Source organism: Falco biarmicus, chromosome 1 (assembly GCF_023638135.1).
Source record: "Falco biarmicus isolate bFalBia1 chromosome 1, bFalBia1.pri, whole genome shotgun sequence".
Lineage (NCBI taxonomy): Eukaryota > Metazoa > Chordata > Aves > Falconiformes > Falconidae > Falco > Falco biarmicus.
The window spans coordinates 107,504,221-107,527,135 of record NC_079288.1 but is presented as its reverse complement, the minus strand read 5'-3'; the positions used below and the strand labels follow the sequence as shown (position 1 = coordinate 107,527,135).

Genomic DNA, 22,915 nt, shown 5'->3' with positions numbered 1-22,915 from the left:
CACTTCCATAGCCTAGAGCTTCAAGATTTGTTAGTATTATGTAGATTAACCATTCAGACGTTTTTCGTTTTTAATGCTGTTTGATTACTTGTAATGAACAATCATAGTAATAAAATAAGGATAGAGGCAAAACAAGTGTCCATGTTAACCATAAACCCTGATTATTTGCAGTATTTAGGTGAGAGCTTACTCCTTTTTGCTTGTTAAGTTCCTGATATGCTTGGATGCTTTTGCAATGAATAACACAAAACTGCAGTCCAGGATGACAAAGACTGGCTTTCACATTTGGCCTTTCTTTATTTGTAATAGGAATGAAATCTGCTGAAATGCATCTGGTTGGTTTGTTAATAGAAGAGGTTCTAAATGAGGTTTCTGTTATTAACACAATGGGGCAGAGAAGAGGGGAAAGAGGTATAGGAACTGGTGTATGAACAGAGTACCTGAAATGGCTTTAGGCTACACCTCGTGTACTTAAGTATGTAGTCCAAGGGAAGGTGCTGGGAAAATTGAATCCAAAAGAAGTCTATCTGCGCTATGGAGTATAAGGTCAGCAAGATCATTGCAGGATTAAAAAAGTGAACTTTTCTAGCCAACAAGGTAGGCCTAAGGGAAGGTGAAACGGGCTGTCTGAATGTTAGGAACTAAGCTGGTATGGTGAGCATTTCCCTCCACAAACAAGGCTTTAGAAAGCCTGTCAGAGAGGGAGCCTGATTATATTGATCTCAAGAGGAAAACTCAGGGCCATACTGCACAAAGGAAGGGTGACAGGACTCTTTCACAATGGGATAATGAAGAGAATCTTAATTCTTTGACATGAAGCTATATCTTAAAAAAGGATTGTCAGCATTTGGAGGACTGACTTGTGCAGACTGGAATACATATATAAGCGCAGGCATGGGAACTTCTGTCTGTTGATTTCCACTTAACACAATTTTTTCCCCAAAGATTACACAAAATACCTTTGCTGTTGTTGAGAACATTCATTTTGCTGAGAATGACTTGGTGGCAGACTCTTCCCTCCCCAGTCTTCCTTGCAAGCCAGCAACACAATGCCTAATAAATGGACAACTTTTGTTAGACTTTCCTTCATTCTGTTTTATACTTCCCTGGTACAGGTAAAGATGTGTATGTACCCAGGGCAAGGAGCACACTTTCTGTATAAAATCAAATTTTGCAGCATTGTCCCAGGTGATTCTGTTTCCTTAGGAAACACCTATCACTGTGGGGAGGAGGCAGTGTTGCTAGAACAATTTTCTACATTGTTATTGCCTTCTTTGGATCTTTTTCAATAATTTATTATCGTGACAGATTAAGAACAAGTTGTTGCTGTTAAATATATTTTCATATGGTACAAAGAGGGTATACCTACACTAGTGAGAAAGCTGTACTAAGCAATTTAAAACAGGATGGAAGCCAAATCAATGCATATTTTCAACGTGACCTTGCTGTTAGACCCTAACTCCCATTATTATCCACACTTAAACTGCAATGGCATTTTCTTGATTACTGTTGCAGCTAGCTAAGCATACCTTATTAATACCGGAGGAATTTCACCAGTGTGCTTAATGGTAAATGTTGCAATTAATGTATCCATGACATTGCTGAACGGTACAATGCTCTAGTATGTAGTTTAGCTACTAGTAGAACACTGCATTGTATGGTTTAGCTGCTAAGTACATAAGAACTGCTCCGAAATCAAGTCACAAGCCAAGAGTGCTGAAACAGGGCCAGAAGAGGAAAAGGTCATGTAAAGGATGAGAAGAGGAGATGACAAAGAAGAGGATGAAGAAAGGATGAAGATGTCCCAAGTGACCGTCAGGGGATCCCTGACCCATTAAGCCCCACATGTGTAGTAAGAGTGTAGATACAAGTAGTTCTTGGAACTGTAATGAATACATTAATAGTTTCTCAGAAATTTTATTAATATGTATAGATCAACCATACAAAGATAAACAGTGAACAAAGTATGCACATTGGGCAGAATTTACCCCCGTGCATCTGGTGCCGAAAATAGAGAATGCCTGCTTTCTAACATGCCAAAACGAGAATTAGAGGGTTTTGTCTCTGATTTTTCAGTAACATTAGTAGTGTATATAACCTTACCTAAGTAGCCTAGCCAGCTAGGTTGAGTGGGATGGGATTCTGACAAGCCTCCTCCAGCAACAGCAGTTATACTGCTGGTGAATGTCTGCCTGGGAAAGGAATCTTCTGGAGCCTCTTGGGCTCTTGAGCTCAATGGCCAAAAGTTTGGAAAATTACTTTTTTTTTTTTCTATGTTGAGCTTTGGTTCATCATCACGTGAAGGCCTGCAGCAGCATTGGCACAGATGAGGGCTGGAAGGGCAGATAACCCCCCCTGTTGCCTCGTTTGGCCTGGGCACAGACCAGCGTGTGGCACGAACGTCCCTCCGTGCAGGCAACCATGTATCTACTACACAATCTCTTTCATTTCCCTCTCAGCCTGATCCAAACCTGAGGAGAGGATGGTTCGGTAGTCTTAGCCCCCACCTTGGGCATTTCGAGCCGCGGCTGGGGAGACGCGCGGCGAACGACAGCCACCTGCCGCCGGGCAGCGCGGGGCGCCAGCCGCTCCCTCAGGCGCGGAGCCGCTCCACGGCGGCGTGGCCGGGGCGTTCCCGCGCTGCGAGCTCATTGGCTGCCGCCCCCCCGCCCGGGGCTCGCTGGATACGGCGGGCGGCGCCGCCGTGTCGAAGTTTGCCGCCGCTTCGTCCCCCGCGGGCTGTTGCGGCTCCGCGCGCCTCCGCTGCCGCGCGCCGGGCCCGGTCCGCCCGCGCCCCGGCAGAGTGCCGGAGGGACGGTGGGCTGGTGATGGCGGGGCGCGGGCGGCGGCGCTGAGGGGACTGAGAAGGACGGCGCCATGCGGTCCCTGAACATCACCCCGGAGCAGTTCGCGCAGCTCCTGCGGGACAACAACGTGACGCGGGAGCAGTTCATCGCCCTCTACGGGCTGCAGCCGCTGGTGTACATCCCGGAGTTGCCGGGGCGCACCAAGGTGGCCTTCGTCCTCATCTGCGTGCTCATCTTCGCCCTGGCGCTCTTCGGCAACTGCCTGGTGCTCTACGTGGTGACCCGCAGCAAAGCCATGAGGACCGTCACCAACATCTTCATTTGCTCCCTGGCGCTCAGCGACCTCCTCATCGCCTTCTTCTGCGTCCCCTTCACCATGTTGCAGAACATCTCCTCTAACTGGCTCGGCGGTGGGTGCCGGGGCGGGCAGTCCCGGGCCGGCGGAGGCTCGGCGGCCGCTGGAGGGAGGTGACGCTGTGGGGGGGGGGGCGGCCGGTGATGCGCGGCGGTAGGGCCGTGCTTGTGGCCAGCGTCCCCCGTGAGGGACCCCGTCTCCCTCCCGCCCGCGCTGGGGGAGCCCGAGGGGTGTGAATGTCCCCGCGGTGAGCGCCGGGCAGCCTTGGCCCTCGGGGCCGGCCCCGCGCTGAGGGGGAGCGGCGCATCCGCCCCGCTGTGAGGGGCCGCTGTCCTCCCTCAGGGCCGCGTTATTTCTGCGCTGCCCTGCGGAGCTCTTCCTACTCGCTTAAGGGCTTAAACTCGTCGGCGAAAACTTGAAAAGTCAGCTGCTTTTCCGCAGGGCTAAATAGTGGCTATACCACTCATTCAGGTTATGTTAAACCCAGTGTGCTTTCATACGTGTATTCTGTGAATTCGCTACAAGTTGCAGTATGTGTGAGGAATGGTATGTCAGGTGGTGTTGAGGTCTTTTCGCAGTACCTTCTCTGGTTTTCTAAGTAACAGAAGCTGTCTGGCTAGTGAAATGCCATTCTATTCACCTCGGGTTCCTCTGACAGCAGTCGACTCGGAGTCAGGCCTCTTTAACCTGTTGTGAGTAGAAAGAATGCATCCTTTGTGAAATAAAGGAGTGAGGGAACACACAGAATTTATGTTGAAAGGATGCATTAATTTCAAGATATGCCTGTATCTTGCAAATTGTGTTGTATTCCTGTTGATGTGAAAGACCTTTAGACAGCACCTCCCTGATGCCTGGAACGTATTATTAGCTTTTTCTTTGTTGTGCATCCCAGCTCCAAGGTAATAAAGTAAGAAGAAGACATAGGTGAAGTAACACTGCAAATGGTATTTATTTTCTTTTTCTTGGTCTTAAAACAGTGTTTCGCAATTATAAGTGGAAAAAGGGATGGTTTTGCAGCAAGTAGCAGACAGCATCTTGTACAACCACAAATGAAAATATTTTTCAGAATATTTCAGTGTAAACAGAAAAGGTGTTCATAAAGTGACACAGTTATGTTTCAATTTCCAAGGCTTCCAGTGCTTTAGTTGTTGGAAGATAGTGAAGGTTACCCTCAGAAAATGGAGAATTCCAGTACATCCAATGGACTGGAATGCAGGCTGGGAATAGACACATCAGAGGAGACTTGAAAAGCACATGGATACCTAACCCTGTGAGAAATGGCTTTATTTTTGTCTGAAAACCAGAACTTACTGTGATGAATATAAAACTGCAGGGACTGCTGACAGTAAGGACAACTGTTCCATTTTCTTACAAGTTGCCTTTTGGGGGAGGTAACCACTGTTCTAAGACAGTACAGATGTTGAACCCCAAAACTAATAAGGATATGTAAATAAAAATAATGGAGTAAATTGATAGCTATACTGCTATGCCTTCTTTTTGACTGTGGTAGTTTTGGTTCTCCTTCCTCAAGGAATACAGCAGAAGATTACTGGGAGTGTCAAGAGATCCCACATGAAGGGGAGAGGACTGAATTGAGTAGCTTTCCCTAAAGAGGGGTGATTCTTCTCATTCCTAAGGAAGACCCTGGTCTGTCAGCTTGACTGCACGTATGACCAGAATCAACTAAAAGTGGGGCGAGATGAAGCCTTCTGAGGTGAATTACGGCAGATGTGGCACAGGCATGTGGAACAGTACAGGGAAACAGTATGTTTCCATTTACCTTTTGTTACTGAAGACACTTGACAAGTCAATTTTGGAAGTCGTGAGTGTAAAAGATAGCATAGTTGTGACAAATACCTTCAGATATTCAGTAGCTGCATACTTTAAAGTATACTGTTTTGTGGATTTTACTGTACTTTTTGTCTACTCTCTTTGCTGTGCTAGAGCATCTTCAGTACAATACATCCTGTTGACTTTGATAGCAGCCTTTATGGTCCTGGTAACAAAATTCCCTTTAACAGGGTACTGGGAGGACATGATAAGTAACATAATTGATGGGTGTTACCCTTCACTGTTGGGGGTGTGGGGTGTGAAGCAAAATTCAGGAAAACAAATGGGATGTAAACTGTTGGTATCCCAAAGGTATCTGATTCCTGAGGCTCGCACTGTGAAGTGTGAATAGTGATTATAGTTGTACTGGAAATTGGAGCATGACAATCTGGAAGGAGCCTTGTCCTTGTTGGCTTTACTGGTTTAATTTTCCTTTTGTTTTTTGTTTTGTAGTCTGAAAAAGCTTATTCTCATCCACCTTAATGCATCATCTCTGAGTTGTGCAAGCTCCAACTCTGTTAAATAAAAGGTGATTAGACTTATGTAATATATCCTTGCCGGAAAGAGTGGTGCATCCTGAGACACTTGATGCTAGAGAAATACCTTTGCATTTCTGAGCATTTAGTCATTTAACATCTTGATTGATTTGCACTTGCATCACTAAAACAAGCTTCTGTAGTAGGTGATGTGAACCGAGATGTGCATGTTTTGTACTTGCCTTTGATTTGGAACTGGTTTGTTACTTCCATGCTTGTATGTGTGTGTTTGTGTTTCTTTCTCTTCTTTTTCCTCTTCAGAAACCCACAGCAGAATGGGAGAGGTGAGGGCAAAATTGCAAACACTCTAGACTGTAGAAGGAGAACATAGAAATCATAAGACTAGCCACAGTTTTAGAGTAGCTGTTGTCTTTTAAGACAATATGGGCTGCTATCAGAAAGGACTACATACCATTTTGGTCCTCCTAAAGTGAAGGGTGAAACAGTTTCACTCCGAAGGGTTCCAGGTGTACATAGTTTACAATAGGACTCCAAGGAGAATGTTGATAGCTGGTGACACAGAGTAATTGAACTGGTGGATGGTAAAGTGGTTCACCTAATAGATAGTGTTTGTTAGAATTCCTTAGAAACTGAAGATTCCTCAGGTTCACTGCAGTACACCTATCAGAAATTCTGACAGAGATGGGGAAAAACTAAAGAAAGCACTGGCATGACTTTTTCCACAGTATATTGATTAATACATTTTCATTTCACCTACAGTTTAGCAACTGCAGTTTCAAGAAACTGTGTGTGCTGCACTTTGCCTGGTAATTATGCAACATTAAAACAGACCTGCGAGTTCTACATAGGTAGCAACTGGGAGCAGCACTGTATTGACTAAAAATGAGTGAATGGGTCACACTTTTGATTCTTCGATCTCTTTAAGAATCTGTATAGCTATGTGAGACTTATAGTGATAGTATATGATTTAATTTTTTACTTTATACTTTGCAACTAAAATGTCTGTAATTTCTATGGGAACTTTTATTGAAAGTCCTTCAAGTTAATCTTTATAACGTGGAAGATACTGTGGAAAAAAATGAAGATTGTGGCTTTGGCATAAATGGTCACTGGGATCACATTTATTGTTGAGAGGAAGATAAAACGGGAACTTGAATAAGGGGCAAATCGATGCATACAGCTAAGGTCGTGGTGCAGACTGAAGCAGCTGAGGTTTTGCTTTTGTGATGGTAGGTAAGAGGCAGCAGTAGTAGTCTCATTGTCATAATGATGACAGTGCTGTTACAGATACATTTGGGCTTTTGTCTCTGGAGCAGATATTACAGGAATTGCTTTATTTTCTGACATTGCTTAGTTAGCTGAATAACAGTGTTATCTTTACAGAACTGCCTGAAGCAGCTACTGGAGAATTACTTTTGATGTTGCGTAATACAACAGCCTTGGCAAAAGGTCTACTGTAACCTCATCTAGCACTATGCTTCATTTTCCTTGTGAATTTTGTGTTTTAACAGTTAGAATGTGTATTCTCAAGACAGGTATCACTTGGTGGCTTTTCTTGTCATAGAGTAGTGAGTCATCTGAGGCATCACTGAACCAACAGCAGCATTTGAGATGCCCTCCCATATCTTGTCTCACCTCCAGCTGCCATTCAGGAGAGGGGTGGGTCTTCTGTACATCACTTAGTGATGGAAATCACTGGGCCTTTTGTGTCTGATATTCCTGGATACCTCTGATCTCTTCAGTGTGACATTAGAAACTTCTTCACTCTGACTCCCTTCTGGAATGTTCTTTGATAATGAAAAGTTTCCAAATACTCTCAAACTGCTGACGTGCTGTTAGGGTTAATACTAGATGGTAAAGCTGATGGGAGAGATCCAGTTATTTGAATGTTCAATTTTTAAGCTTTTTTCTAGCTTTCCAATTTAAATTGTCTAGTCTTGCTGTAAACCGGGTCAGGGACATGAGTGCTTTTCGTTTGCCTCCTGCAGTGTGAGAAGTTGTGTCTTGGGATTGATCTGCTTGTGTTAAGAGCAGGGTGATTTTGTAGTTCTGTCTTGGTGAAAGCTTGCCTTCCCTTCATTCTCCATGCTCCGCTATTGGGTATTTTGGGGTGTTTGCTTATGAGTAGAGGCAGGAGTAAAATCCTGTATGAAGACGGTTTGAGAAGGGGTTTTACAGTGAATGCCTCAGTAAAGGAAATAATAGGCTTAGGGTTTTTTATATATATATATATATATATATATATAATATGTTGGCAGGGTGTTTTGCTTAAAAGCAGCAAAACAACAAGTACTGACATATTCTGCATGGGGAATTTCTTCAAGTTGTGCATATCGTTAATTAGTGTAAATATTAAACACAATGACTGATGTGAAATATTTGCTGTTGCATTAGTCAGGCAAAGAAATAAAGCAAGTTTTAGGATGCAGGTAGATTGGTTTCATATGAAGTGGTTATTATGTGCTTTTGCTTGGTACAAATACCTGGCATTCTCTGCCTTGCATTGAGTGAATTGGGAATGTGCTTGCCTTGCCCTGTTCTGCTCCCTGCTGGTCAGTGTCTCTTGAGAAGAGTTCAGGGTCTTTGATCTGTATCCCTGCCGAAAATCCAGCTGTACTACTTGTTGATTGTACCACAAAGGCAGACAGTAGTTTACTGCAGTAGTTTTGTGTTCTAGTAGCGGTACTTTGCTACACAGCTATTCTGCATCTTTGCGTGCCTGTATTTGGTTTTGCTCACCAATGGCTGCATTTTGAAATAAGCTGCTGATCCACGTTTGCCTGAAGACTGTGGTGCCTGTTTCTCTGCCCATGGATTTACAAAGCCACTGAAGCTGCATGTGAGCCTTGGAGGGAAGGGAGAAGAAGGGTACACAGTGTGGAATACCTAGGTCAGCTAGCCCAAGGTGTGTGGTCCATGATTTCAAATTGCAGGGTAGAGGGAATAGTTGGACTCCATCTGGCATCAGTGAATAAACTATAGGCTATTTGAGGTGTGTGGGCTCATGCCATGCCATTTTATCTCAGCTGTTTTAGTTGACCATGAACAGACTTAAACTACCACAAGTCTACTCTCAAGTGCTACACTCGTGTCTTTTTCTGGGCAAGCGTATGTATAATGTTCTTTATCCTGTATAGGTAACATGTGAGAGACTTGTGCATCATGGATAGTAAACTCCTAAGGATGCAAAATGCCTGTATACCTGAGAATCTATATAAAACAAGCATTGCCCAGGTATGAAAGGCCCTTAAGGTTATCATCTCTGTAATGATGACTGACTTATTTTCTGCCCAGAAGTTATAAGAAATCTTAACTTACTTGCATCATGTGAACTGGAGAGAACTGGTTTACAAGCTGTGATAGAGATTGTAGTGCAAGGGCTTGGCCAACAACATGGAACAGAAGAAGGAGCAATTTACCTTTTATCAGAGAATCGTTTCAGGATTTTGCCTTTGTTACCGTAATAAAGAAAACCCCATCTTTTAAATGGGTAATGAAATGTCTAAATCATAGTTACAGCCACAACATCTGATAATGAAGGCATGAGGAATTGTTTAAGTGAATACCATTTATATTTGCAGCCTTCTGAATGTGTTATCATTGGGGAAAACTAAGCGTTGCTTGAATAATCTTTGCAGTTTTTAGCAGTGCATAAGGAATATTTCTGGGAACATCTTAGCTTCTTGAAAAAGGGAAGCAATTAGTTATTTTCATTCCCAGTGTTCCTGTGCAAATAATTTTCTTTCCCAATTGGAAGTGGTCAGTATTAAATCCTGCAGTGTTGTCTTTGCTAACAGTCTGTTTGAAGTCTTTGCTGAAAGCCTTAGCTTGTAGAAGGTTAAACATTTAAAATTAATAATTAAAATATACATAATAAAAATATTTAAGATATTAGGTAAGGTATTGTTATTATTTAAAATATTCAAAGAAGTCAGCTGTTTCTGGACAGGAGGTATGTAAGTGAAAAATGAGCAGGCAAAAAAGGAGATAATTTTTCAGCAAGTCTTTTCAAGAAAAAAAATATTGTTAAACAGTCTTTAGAGGTTTAGAATTTAGAAATTCTGAAAAAATATGGATTGGATTCTTTCTGATATTAGGCATAGTGGATGCCTGAAACTTCTTTTGCAAGCTATAAAGTAATTAAGCAAAATTCTGTTCTGAAAGATTCAATATAGCTACAGCCAAAAAAAAAAAAGAGGGGGGGAAACCCAGAAGAACCAGAATCTGAGAAAGAGACACTAGGAACACTTCAGTCTTGTTTTAGAACAAGAAGAGTTCAGTGCCGAAGTCGTCTCAGAATGCGTAATGTACTGGAGCTGTGTTTAGCTCTGCATTTGAAGGCATTACATAGCTGTTACGTATTTTCTGCAGTATGGTATAAAAATGTCCTGGGTGTCCCAAAGACCTGGAATAAGTCTAGCTGTGTGTTTTGCATTGGGAAGCAGAAAGCAGCCCCATTTTCCCAAAGCTCCCTCTTTCTAGTTTGGCTCATTTAATGGTCGTTAATGACCTCAGGTAGCTGGTGTCCAAACAAATTTTGGAGTCAGGCTCAAGAATTTAAACTTCAGTTTGAGGATCTATCTAGCCGGGCTTTTCACATGAATCAAGCTGAACATTGTTTTCAAGGGTAAGTCAGCGACTGCATTAATCCTGGATTTTTATAATTATGTCCCGATTCTGATTTAGGGACGAGGGGAATGTCTTCTGTTCTCAAAATGGCTGGTTAAGTCCAGGATGGGATGCATAAGCAGGCAGTAGAAGAGGATTTTCTTTTTTGAAGTCTGCTCTTGCTTTGCAATCCTGTATGTTGTATTTACCAGGTGATCTGTTGTGAAACCTGAGGGAAGAAATGTAAATTGGATCAATGAACAGTAATACATAGGGAAGCAGAGTAGTCCACATAGACTGACTTCTCTTCTAAGAGTGGGTGACTGATCAGGAGCATACGGTTGTGTTAGGTGGGCTGTGGCCAAATCCTGCTGGAACTGTACAATTTGCCTGCCTTTTTTTGCGTGCTTTTTTTCCCTGCTTTTATTGCACTCTTCATTGAAAGAAGAGGCAAATAATGATTCTGGTGTCTGCTTTTTTGCATGCTTTTCCCCACTTTTATTGCACTCCATTGAAGGAAGAGGCAAATAATGATTCTGGTGCATGCTTTTTTGTCTGCTTTTGTTGTACTTCTCATCATTTAAAGAAGAGGCAAATAATGATTTTGATTTGTTTTCAGTGATTTAAAGGCTGTAGGGATTTAAGATAAAGAATTAGTAATAACAGAACAAGATGGTCACCTCGGAAAGAAGTGACTAAGCTTTTAAATTCCTTCACTTGATAGTGAAGGTGGCTTTAGTAATTAATGATTTAAATCAGCAGCTAGGTAACATGGGTATATATACATTTTAATGTTGTTTGGAATCTGCACTTCTGTTGTGGCTTAACCCAGCTGGTAATTAAGTACCACACAGACACCTGCTCACTCCCCCCTCACTCAGAGGGGTGTGGAGGAAAGTTGGAAAGGAATGTAAAACTCGGGAGTTGGGATAAGAACAATTTAATAATAGAATAAAAATGAAAGAACAATAGTAACAACAATGACAATAACAGTATATAATGAAAAGGGGGAAGAAAAGAATAAAATCCAGAGGGAAAGGAAGAAAGAAGCTAGTGAGGCACAATTCAGCTGCTCACCACCTGCCAACCAATGCCCAGTCAGTCCCCCAGAAACGATTTGCCCACCCCGCCAACCCCCCAGGTATATATACCTGGCATGATGTCCCATGGTCTGGAGTACCTCTTTGGCTAGTTTGGGTCAGCAGACCTGACTCTGTCCCCTCCCAGTTCCTTGAGCCCCTCCACCCTTTTTGCTAACAAGGCCCAAGGAACTGAAAAGTCTCACATCAAAGCCAAAACACAGCACCATAGTAGCTCCTAAGAAGATAATTAACTCCATCTCAGCTGAAACCAGGACAACTTCATAGCTATTTTTCTAGAAAGGGGTTTCATTTTGCCAGTTAATGATTAAAATGTGAGGTGTCTGTTTAATTAAATATAGTTCTTTTACAAGTTAGAAGACTACTTTTTGATAAGTAAGAGGATATTTTATATATATGCATGTCATAAGGTGTTTTTTTTTCCCCTTAGGGAAACTTAATCAATCACTATTTTCTAACGTAATTTATTATATAGTTGTCATTTACTAACGATGATGAAGTTGCTGGATGGGCGTTGCAGTGTAACTGAAGTGCAAGAGGACAGCATTGTTTTCAGCAGTTACCTGTAGGCAGTGAATGTACTGTTGTAACTGACATATCAGATTTATTCGAAGCAAGTAGATATCGTCCTTTCTTACCTCTTTTTTTTTTTTTTTAGCTTTGAAGTGGAGTGCATACTTCCCTGCTGCTTCTGTTTCTCACCTTTGAAAGACAAATAAGTCCAATTGCTTTCTTCCTTATCAAAGGCTACTTGCCTCTTCTAGTCTGATTATTGCAATTTGGGTTGGTGTTTTCTTGACAGCAGCTGTAGGTTTATGTTGATGATTGGTCTGTCTCAAGAGAACTTTTAAACATTGTATTTAAAAAATTCTCTTAAACCCTTTTTGCTTTTTCAGCATTACTTCAGTGTGCATAGAGTTCACATTACCTTCCTTCCTCCATTAAATTGAAGTTCTTTCTTTGGCAAATTCTTCCTTTATTCAAATAGTGATTAGCTTAAGGACTCCAAAAAGACTCTAAGGAGTGAGATTTAAATAATCCTGACTGAAACTCACTGAAGTGGGGTTTTATTCTTTACTTTTGTATGTTACTTCTTTACTAGTTGTCCTCTTTAGATAGGATCTGAAAATATGCTTTGAAGAATATGTTGTTTAAAAATAAGTAAATAATAAAATAAAACCATTCAAGTGCTTTTATCATGAAGATAAAAAGCAAATCCATTCTTATTTTCAGATTGATTGGGAGATAAAGAACTTCATTGTATTCTTAATCCAATGTTGATTTATTATAGGTGAGTATATAATGACAAGGACATAGCACCTGATACAAATAACCGGATTATCTAGCAGTTATGTTAGTGAATGTTAGTGAAGAGTTGGATAATACTAGCTGTTACATAATGTTACCTCCAAACCATGTTCTAAACTCTGTGCTTTTATCAGCGTGATTAGGAAAAAAGCATGAACTACTATATTCTTTAAAATTTTGCCACTCTGTCATAAGTCTGAACACAAACACGTGAAGAATAGACTCGATGTGTAAAATGTAGTGATACATGTATACAGGTCTGGTTTTTGCCTCTCTGTCTTTAATTTCACTGTCTAAACTATGATAGATACAGTAACAGAATTTAAATCCCCCCCCCCAACTTAATATGTCTTCCTTATAGTAAAAATTGGCTTTTTTTCCCTCAGCTGTTCCAGAAGGGAATTTTTTAACTAACAGGCACTCAAGAATGAGGTTGCATCAGTTTCTTCTTGTTGCAGGTGAAGGTTTTTTTTACACAAATGGGTTAAATATTAAGTGAAATGTGCATGCATTATTGGATCGGGGACTAGACCTCACTACCTCTTTCCCTAGTAGTGAGTATGCAAGTTTGCAGGTATTGTGTGAGGTTGGTTTTTTTTTTTCCTGGATGTGAAAATCCTTAAGTATTCTTGTGAGATGGCTCATTTCAGAGGGTGGTCCTGGAGGTGGGGCCCTAACAGTATGGCTTTCTCCTCAGGGTTGGAGACCCTGGATTTGAGGCCCCCTTCTACACACTTCCCTTGTTCAGTGATTATAGCATGTGATCAATTTAAGGGAAGGAGGAAGTGCATTATCTCTGTTTTGGGAAGGCTTAGATGTAGTAAAACCTACTTTGCCTGTTAAATAGAGTCTCACAGGCAAGGTTGTGTTTAGTGTCCAGAATACGGCGTCCAGTTTTGGACCCACAGTACAAGAAGGATATTGATAAACTGGTTCAGCAGAGGGCCATCCAGATGTCAAGTGTGGGAGCAGCTGCCCTATATGGGTGGAAAAGCTGACAGAATGGAGCTTGTTGAGCCTGGAGAAGAGACAGTTTTGGGGCAACCTAGCAGCATTTTGCATTGCATACTGGAAGGTTACTGAGAAGATGAACCCAGGCTCTTCTCAGCAGTGCATGGCAGGAGGAAAAGAGGTAAAATGTTTCAACTGAAACAAGAAAGTCAGAATATAAGGAAAACATTTTTCCATGTGAGGACAGTCAAGCAGAGGAAGAGGCTTACCCAGGGAAGGCTGTGCTGTCTTTGGCCTTGGAGGTCTTCAAGATCTGGATCCTCTGGGCTGCATCTGGTTTGATCTGGCTTGATTGTGGATCCTGCCATGAGGTTAGATCAAAGATCTCGAGTTTGTTTCCAACCAGTGTTGTTCCACGGTTCTCTTAATTCTCTTTTGTGCTTGCCAAGACTGACTGAGACAACTCCGTGAGGCCATGCTGGGAACCTGTACCCTGGAAGTATCTGAAGGAGCAGGGCAATAGAATCAACCCTTTGGACATTAGGCAGCTAAATCCCAATGAATAAAATGATGGTTGGCCTTTCATAAAGGACTTCTGAAGTCCTTTCAGTAATCTGTTCTGTCTAATGTTCTGTTTCAGAATATCCTTGGAATAACCAGTATTCACTCTGAGCTTTCTACTATTCTGAAATACTAATTTCAGGTTGCCTCATTTGTTACTTGAGTAATAGTGTGATATTTCTTTTCTTCCTAAGAATACCCTGGGATGCTGGGACTTAAGTGAAGGTGTAGTGCATTACAGGTAAACCCCTGTAATGGATTGTAGTTCAAGTGGACTAAATTTGATCAGGGTTTCTTTTGCCACAGCTCCAGCACTCAAACTTCAGCTCATTTCTTTAGTGAAATAGGAACTTAAGCATTTGTTTCATATACAAATTTTGCTTTTCTGTTCATGTTATTTGTATCAGGAGTCGCTTGTAACTTAGTCTGCAAAGCAAAGCACTTGAAACCAACAGTGGAAACTCTCCTTTTGATTCCAAGGAGGATTTGGATTTGGCTGAAGATCATTTTAGCTCTGTTTACTCATGGCAGTAAGCTGATTTTCAGAAGTGGGCAGAGATTGTGCGCCGTAGCCGCCTCTTTGGTTGTACTCACCATCTGCCATGTGCAGAGATACGATTTGAGCTTGCTTTTTGTTATCTTACTACAGGAAGTTTCAACACACTGGTTGAAGGACTGTAAATTTCACTTGAGTGGGTCTAGTGCTTGCATGTGTGGTGTACTGAGAAACTGCTGAGATGCTGAGTTAATAAGATGTCGGCCATATTTCATAAGGGTTTTTACTTTGTGCTTACTGAAGCCAAGGAGGAAGCGGGGGGAATTTTATTGCATAAATTGCTGTTGATACAAGATATCAAGTCTTGCTCTTCCTGAGACCCTGGAAAAACACATACCCTGTGAGAAACAGATCTGCAGCCCAGTGTACCTTCTTCCATGCAGTTCCTACTGACTATGCTAAGATTTCATTCAAGTAACTTGAAATTGGGCTGCATGGTGCATTTTTATTGTTTTAAGCCAGATCTCTGTGCACATCCACGGTGTTGCTGGTGTTGAGTATGTACTTGACTTCCATCCTTTGCCCCTTGCCCTCTCCTTACCTTTTTAGAGCTACATAAAAAGTGATTTTTTTGGGGGCAGCTAGAATTGGTAAGACCAGTAGTAAACCAGTTCCTTCTTGTAAGTTACAGTGGATTTTAGTCTGGCCTAGCAGACAGAAGTTTCCCTGTTCCTTGTTTCCTTCATGGAGGGCAAGATTAAGTTTTGATAGTATCCTGTTTTCTGTTTTCTAATGCTTTTGTGGCTGGTGTCTGTAGCATCTTAAAGCTTGATTTATGATTGGATTAGATATTCCTTTGTCTATTTTGAGTTCATAGATTATATTTAGGTAAGGTATCATTAATGATCAAATAAGGGAAATAACCCCAGCTGTAGCAGAAATGATTAGCTGATACTAAATTGTAAGAACGTGAGGGAACTGAGAATGCCATCATACAAAATTATCTTAGGGTCAGAAATATGGTTGGAAAATGAGTAAATGAGAAGTAGGTTGGGAAAGGCATTAAAATAAGATTTCTGACAGTAATTTACACCACAGTTTCTAAGATAGTTGGACCTTGAGGATGAGTAATGGAGAATGGTATGTTAAGGATTGCATATGTACTTTTGGGAAGCTATAGCAGTAATGAATTCTGAAGATCTGTGCTAGCTGTGCATAAATACAATGGGAACCTATAGAACTGTGAAAATGCAGGCAGGAAATTGCATTTAATTTGGACAGCATCTTTAACATAATGTGTTAATCAGGAAAGAGGGAAATTGGAGAACGGAAAGGTGATGAAGCTGAACTTCTCTTATGTTACACCTCTTAGAGGACTCCTATATATTTATCTATATATTGCTTGGCAAAATGTTGCATTAAATGTCGAAGTGTACAAATAGAGTGGTATTTAAATGAGCAGAAGGAATGTATTTACAACAGCAGAAAAGGTAAACTTTTAAACAGGTAACACTAAGACCTTCATAAAACTGAAGAGTAATATGCCAAGATAAAAAGATAATAAATATCCTTGTAACTTGGCGCATTTGAAAACAGATGATGGAAGACTTGGTCAGAAGCGAAATAGGAATAAATGTCTGATACAGAGCAAGCTAATATGTCCTTAGAAGTCTTGGTTTTGCAGATGTAGTGCGTACGATGGAAGAAGGACTATTGAAAGCTGCATTTGACGAATAACTTGGGTGACTTAGCAGTTGAGCTGTTAAAATAAGTCTAAGAATCTTAGTCTGTTCTTCTTGTACAATAGCACTTGAGTATTGACTAATTAATTCACTCCAGTATTAACAGCTTTTTCATGAACTGCAGCAGTTGCATACTTTACTTTCTGACTATTGCAGGTGCCTTCACTTGCAAGATGGTACCGTTTGTTCAATCCACTGCTATTGTAACGGAGATTCTTACAATGACCTGCATTGCTGTGGAAAGACACCAGGGAATTGTGCATCCACTAAAAATGAAGTGGCAGTACACCAATAAAAGAGCTTTCACAATGCTTGGTAAGATTTTAGGCATCTCCAGTAATTGTGTGCATGGTGAAATAATCTTCAGTGTGCTGGTGTAGATGACATGACAGGAGAGAAGGCACTGATATGACCAGTGATTCAGAGGCAGGATTAATGATATTTTATAAATGTTACCAGATATATCTCAAGGATAGTGCCTGTATTTACAGTAATTACTAGCTAAAACCCTGACAATAGGCTTGGAATCTGAAGTCAAAAATTTATGTAACCAAGACTGATAAACCTTTGGCAAGCTTTTATTTTTTTTTCTTTTTTTTCATTTCTTTGTTCAAAATGTACAAGCACTGCTAAAGCAAGGTAACAGCTTAAATGGCCTTTCCTTTGTAACACAAAGAGAACATACAGTGCGAATTAAGTGGCCTTTACACTTGTATACCAATAAATGAAGGTAGTTTGAGAGAAAGAAAACTGGTGACAAAAGAGCATACTGTTATTGGTGTGAATGTTGACTAGTATATGCTTCATATCAAAAACTTTGTTATTTGTTTAAATTGTCTGCTTTTCTTGACTTAAAGGTGAAGCTGTTAAGCTGTTTGTATCCAAAACTTATGGGGCTATTTATTGTACAAAGTATTTAAAAATGTATTTGTTTACAGGCATAGTCTGGTTGCTGGCACTTATTGTTGGATCACCTATGTGGCATGTGCAACGGCTTGAGGTATGTTAGGTGAAATGGGAACTTAAATTTTAAACTAGGTCCTTGCTGGATATTTCTTTACCTTAGCAATGAAATTGAATAAACTGAAGAAATGAGAGTGAGCTGAGAGAAGTGGAGCTTTTGTTCTGTGTGCCAGCATGAGAAAGGCTAAGGATTAGGATCTTCATGTACTGGGAGGACTACCAGCAGGGACTAGTCATGTCTACCTTCCACCATTATGCTAAAGAGCAGTAATTGCATCTATGACTTCCACTGTGGCCTCCTTTTCATTTACAGGTGCACTGGCACATGGCAGGGTAGGGCTTAGACTACGGTTTCAGGATGACATAGCTTTCCCTGAAATGTGGAAGAACTGTGCCTAGTTTAAAATGTAATGAGCTGCCCGTTATAGTTTAAGGAGCTACCATACACTTTTGGAGGGAAACAAAAAAACCCAAACAACTGGTTGGAACCTGTTGCTTGTGAGTCTGAATGTTAACAATTTTTTTTTCCAAAGTTACTAATATGTGAGATTTCTGTACACTCATCTTTACTTGCAGAATGTGTACTAAGGTGTCTTTTGAAAAATCCTCATTTAAAAAAAAAAAAAGGTTTTGAGGAGAAGTGCAAATCAAAGCATCTCCTGACCTCTCTTTGTCAACTTGAATCAACCAACACTTGATGTGGAAAACCGGTTGGAAGAATTTTGCCACTTTGAAAAGTCTGTCTGAGCTTTGGTTGTATTAAGAGCAAGGAATATTTGAATGTGCTTGGTTTTTACACTTGGGGTAAACACTGTAGTGACTCATCTCCTTTACACTTATTACAGGTTAAGTATGACTTTCTGTATGAAAAAGTGTATGTTTGTTGCTTGGAAGAATGGGCCAGTCCAATTTATCAGAAGATATATACGACCTTTATTCTTGTTATACTCTTCCTTCTTCCACTGATGTTGATGCTTTTTTTGTACACTAAAATTGGCTATGAACTCTGGATTAAGAAACGAGTGGGAGATGCTTCAGTTCTTCAAACCATTCATGGGAGTGAAATGTCTAAAATATCAAGGTTTGTAAAGTAAAATACAGTTGGAACTTTGACTTCTAGAAAGATTTTTATTTTTCCCCACCAGTTTTTGAAGAGCAGTGCAAAACACCCTAAAATCTGTCTTTTCTTATCTGTTGGCAAGTCTACAAGCATAGACCAGATTATTAAAGCTATCTAGTTATTTAACACTGAGATAGCCACTTTAAGGCAATTTACACAGATTGTTTTCTTCAAAGTAGAGTGTAGCCATACCTTGGAAGTCAAGCCCTTTCAATAAATCTCATGTTATATATTGTGAAATGCTTGTTTTTAACACATGGAGGCCATGAGTTAGAAGATGACTTGGGGAAAATGCTGCTACATTATTTCTGCATGTTTTATGGAAAGTTCTTTATATAATTCTGAGACTGTGAACACTCCTTTTTGATCCTGTTACAACTTAAATTGGCATATGGGAAAAAAACCTGAATTAATTTAAAAAATACTTTGGTAGTTTAACTTGATACTGCTTCCAAAGAGTTTTGAGTGTTTTCAGATGTGTGTGTGTGTGAGACTATCCAGATGGTAATGTGCTATCTGAAAAGGTAGCAAAATCGATGATTATCAACTTTGCTATTCAGCACTAAATGCGGGCTACCCTTAATATTGGCTCATGTTTTTTCCTTTCATTTGGCAAATTGATCTTTGATCTGTTGCCTGATGTGCTACAAACCTCTAGCAGTTCTGCTTGTTGAGGAGAGTATCACCTTAAGTATTGGCTGTAAGGAGAATACTGACAAGCAGCTTAAAGATAGTTTCTCAGATACTTATCTAACAAAGTGCCTAAGGAGACCCTCTTAAGTCAAAACTGAAAGAGGGTGCAGTCTCACAGGACTTAGGTGACATGCAGTTTTTGGGCTACTCTCAGTGGGGAGAGGATCCTGTAACTGCTACCAGTGAACTGCTAGTTCTTCAGCTCAAGTGTGAGATCCCTCTTGGCATATATAAATGTAGTTATATGAATTATATCGATTTGGGGATGATAATAAATTCATGTATACCTTGAGTTTGTGAGGTATTACAGTGGAGGCAGGGAGTGTGTTTCTTGCTCTTACTCTAGCACTTCACCTACCAGCAAAGGTTGAATGTTGCAGGTGCAGTTTGACTTACTGTCAAACTTTCTGTGTCATCAGGTGCTGCAAGTATGGTCAGTACTCCCAGACCTAGGAAGGGACTGTTTTGGGTTTTTATTAAGCTATTAATGGAATTTCATGTGTCCCTCTGCCCTTACTATTGGAATTGCATCTACTTGAATAGAGTGAAAATGCCTTGCAGGATTTCCTAATGTCATTGCTTGCTGCAGCTGCAAAGTCCATTGCTTTCCCAAAAGAGAGAAATAAAAGATGTTAATTGATGTGCTAGATTTATATGATGCTGCATTGTCTGTTTCACTTGTGAGCGTTATTCCAGGGTTTTATTTGCATCTGCAACCATCAGAACACATTTACAGATCTAACTTCAAGAGACACATCTAACTGCCAGTCAATTCTTAGTGATTCAGTATGGAATGTCTTGATGCAATTTCAGGAAGAAGAAGCGAGCAATTGTTATGATGGTGACAGTGGTGTTTCTCTTTGCAGTCTGTTGGGCTCCTTTCCATGTGATTCACATGATGATAGAATACAGTGAGTATCTGTCACGTGTCATACAATAAAGCCTTTCCTGGGTGTTTGTGGTTTTTTTTTGTTTGTTCCCCTCCCCCACAATAATGGAACTTTTTTGTTGTTTTTACAACAAACAGGTTGTAAAAAGCTAATGCTGCAGTAGCATTCTGCTATATAATACCTTCTTCTAGCTAAGGTTAATGTTGTGCTTTTAAGTCCTGGATCGCTGTCTTGTAATAGAGATACATAGCCAACAACAGATGAATTACTCTGAAGTCTGAGCGATAGGCAGATCTGCAGTGCTCATGGAAAACAAGAACATTGCAAAAAACCTATTATCATAGAATCATGGATTCATTTAGGTTGGAAAGGACCTTTAATGGAGTGTTTGGGAGATACCGTATATCTGAGATAAACTTGTCAACCACATTTCTTCTCTGCTGTGTGTTTTAACGGAGTTAAAAAAAATAATAAAACCTTTGTATCTTGCTGTAAACTCTACTGAACTTTGTGCAGTGTGAGTGGGAGGGAACCCAAGTTCTCTGCCGGTTCTTTTAGAATGTAAGCTTTTTAGCAAGGAGGTTGTCATTGCCACTGGGTTTGTACAGCCCATAATCCAGCCCTGAAAAGGAAGTTTGCTGTGCCTTACAAGACTCAAAAAGACTTTTTGGATTGGTGAGCAAATCTCTGTAGATTCTTTTTCTTTCTGTGTCTGTCATGCTACCCTCCTTTGGTAAAAGGTCAAAAGTACCTGGCTGGAATGTAAAAGTTATTTCCAAAACCTCTTATAAAACTTCTTGAACAAGAACTTTTAAATTCAAACTTAATCTTAATTCAATGTGTGAATACTTCTGTTTGCATCCACTTAAGTTGTTATACTGCTTTGAGTTAAACTGTTATGAAATACTTATCCCTTCACTTGCCCTGGTTTTAATGAGGTAGGCATATTGGAAATACAAATACTGGACATCATAGTGGTAATACCTAACAAATCCAGTTGAACTTTTTCAGTGATCTTGCCTAGATACTAGCTTGGAAATACCCTCAGTGCTTGTTATCTTTGCTTTTTGCATTTGCCATGTTCTCTGCAGTCTTGCACTGTTCATCTCCCATCTCCTGTGTGAGTACTGGGATAGCATGCAGGACTGCGCGGCAGGCTATGTAGGAACAAGAGGAAGTTTTCAGTAGCTGTGGAATGCTACTTTGCCAAAGGCACCAGCCATTTCTTTGTCTTCTATCACAAACAAGGTTGTAGCAGAAAAAATCAGTAGCCCTGCAGCCAGTCAGATGAGCCAATGTTTATGCCTGGTCAGAATCAGAAGGTCGGAAGCTGTAACTGTTAAAATTGTTGTAATTGTCCCATGTTAAGGTTGTCTGTAATGGTCCATGAATTGTTTGCTTTCTTTTCATTGCCAAATTCAGGAATTACTTCAGGTGCTGCAAGGCCTTTATTTTACTTGACATATAAACCTTTATAGTATTTATCCAGGAGAGTTTGGTCACTGGGTATTGGAATTCAAGGTATTCAGTCCTCTGTGATCTCAGTGATTTAAAAAGTGTGAGATGTGAGCAAGAAGATACATTTTTACCCCCATGAGCTGATCTGTGCCAGCACAGAGATGGAAGCTGTGTGTGGTCAGTGACAAGACAAGGATTGGTGTTAAAGTACTTAACAGATTTAATACAGACATGAAACTCAGAGCCAGAAGAACAACTTGAATAAACAAGGCCAGTACTTAGCAGACTGGAAGCTTGCTGTTGCTTGGCCATTTCACAAGTTTTTTGGCTCATAAATTGTCTCTTTTGAATGACTCTGTCCTTATTTACCTATATGCAAAGCAGGGCCATGTGGCAGATCTTGATCGTTCCTCGCTGATAAAACCCTATTGCTAATATTAAGAACCTCCAGAGAGGTTTTTTTTTGATTTCAAACAAAAGCTTCTAATGCCAGACTGGATATAAATAGGCTAAGCAGTAGGCATTTATGCCATTTGATGCTTACAGCATATTTCCTTTTTCCTTTCCAGGTGATTTTGAAAAGGACTATGATGATGTGACAGTCAAAATGACTTTTGCAATTGTCCAGATTATAGGATTCTTCAATTCTATTTGCAACCCTATTGTGTATGCTTTCATGAATGAAAACTTCAAGAAAAATTTTTTGTCTGCAATCTGCTTCTGCATTGTCAAACAACATGCATCACCAACCAGGCAACTTGGGAACCTGGGGATTACTATGAGGCGGCAAAAGGCAAGTGTTTCTCGGAGAGATCCCATTGACTTGGACGAAGCCAGGAGGGAAGCATTCAGTGATGGCAACATTGAAGTCAAGTTCTGCGATCAGCCAGCTTCAAAAAGGAATTTGAAGAGGCACCTTGCCGTATTCAACTCTGAGCTTACTGTGCATTCTGCATTAGGAAATGGACAGTAGCGTCATAAAGGTTTTGAGAATGGAAAAAGCATTCTCTTTATATGATAACTATCAAGCCATTTAGAATAGTTTTCTACTTTGCATGCTGAAATAAGGGGAAAAATATTTTGTGGATTATTATAATGGGGTAACAGTTGAGAAAATGTAATATATTTTATAAGGATGAGGAGTAAAACTTGGGAAAACAATATTACTGTATGATTTACAGGAAACAATATTTTTTCTTCTTAAGCTAATTTAGGGCTTTTGCCCTCTGCTTTAGGTAAAACAAACAACTATTGCTTGCTCTGTTTATTTTGTGTCTGGATGCTGGCATGCTGCTGGACCATACACAGCTGAATGCCAGAAGACAAGAACTGTGGAGAAAGTGTGCACTTTCTTTTGGACAAATTGCAAATCTGACATGGGTCTTGACATTGTAAGATCTGCTCTTTGCAGCTCTGAGGACAGAGAAGCCTCAGATCTGAGTTCAGGAAAAGTGCAAACTGACATGCAATTGTTTTAGAAAAAAATTATATGAAAGAGCCAGTGAGAATTTGACTCTGAAGAGACTAAGATTTAAA

At 40.5% G+C, this 22,915-nt stretch overlaps 1 protein-coding gene across 1 annotated transcript; it reads left to right on the top strand.

Annotated features, from left to right (window-relative positions):
- Positions 1-2,724: 2,724 nt before the first annotated feature.
- On the top strand, positions 2,725-22,540 carry QRFPR (pyroglutamylated RFamide peptide receptor). Its single transcript, XM_056326775.1, has 6 exons — positions 2,725-3,217; positions 16,412-16,570; positions 17,194-17,255; positions 18,064-18,299; positions 19,845-19,942; positions 21,949-22,540. The coding sequence occupies exons 1-6, from the start codon at positions 2,878-2,880 to the stop codon at positions 22,350-22,352; spliced, it is 1,299 nt and encodes a 432-aa protein (XP_056182750.1). The 5' UTR covers positions 2,725-2,877; the 3' UTR covers positions 22,353-22,540.
- Positions 22,541-22,915: the final 375 nt, after the last annotated feature.

Bases quoted from the DNA above. Each gene is read 5' to 3' on its own strand.
- QRFPR (XM_056326775.1), top strand. From the start codon at position 2,878: ATGCGGTCCCTGAACATCACCCCGGAGCAGTTCGCGCAGCTCCTGCGG. The intron at 3,218-16,411 runs GTGGGTGCCGGG...TGACTATTGCAG, and splicing joins CTCCTCTAACTGGCTCGGCG to GTGCCTTCACTTGCAAGATG. The intron at 18,300-19,844 runs GTTTGTAAAGTA...ATGCAATTTCAG, and splicing joins GAAATGTCTAAAATATCAAG to GAAGAAGAAGCGAGCAATTG.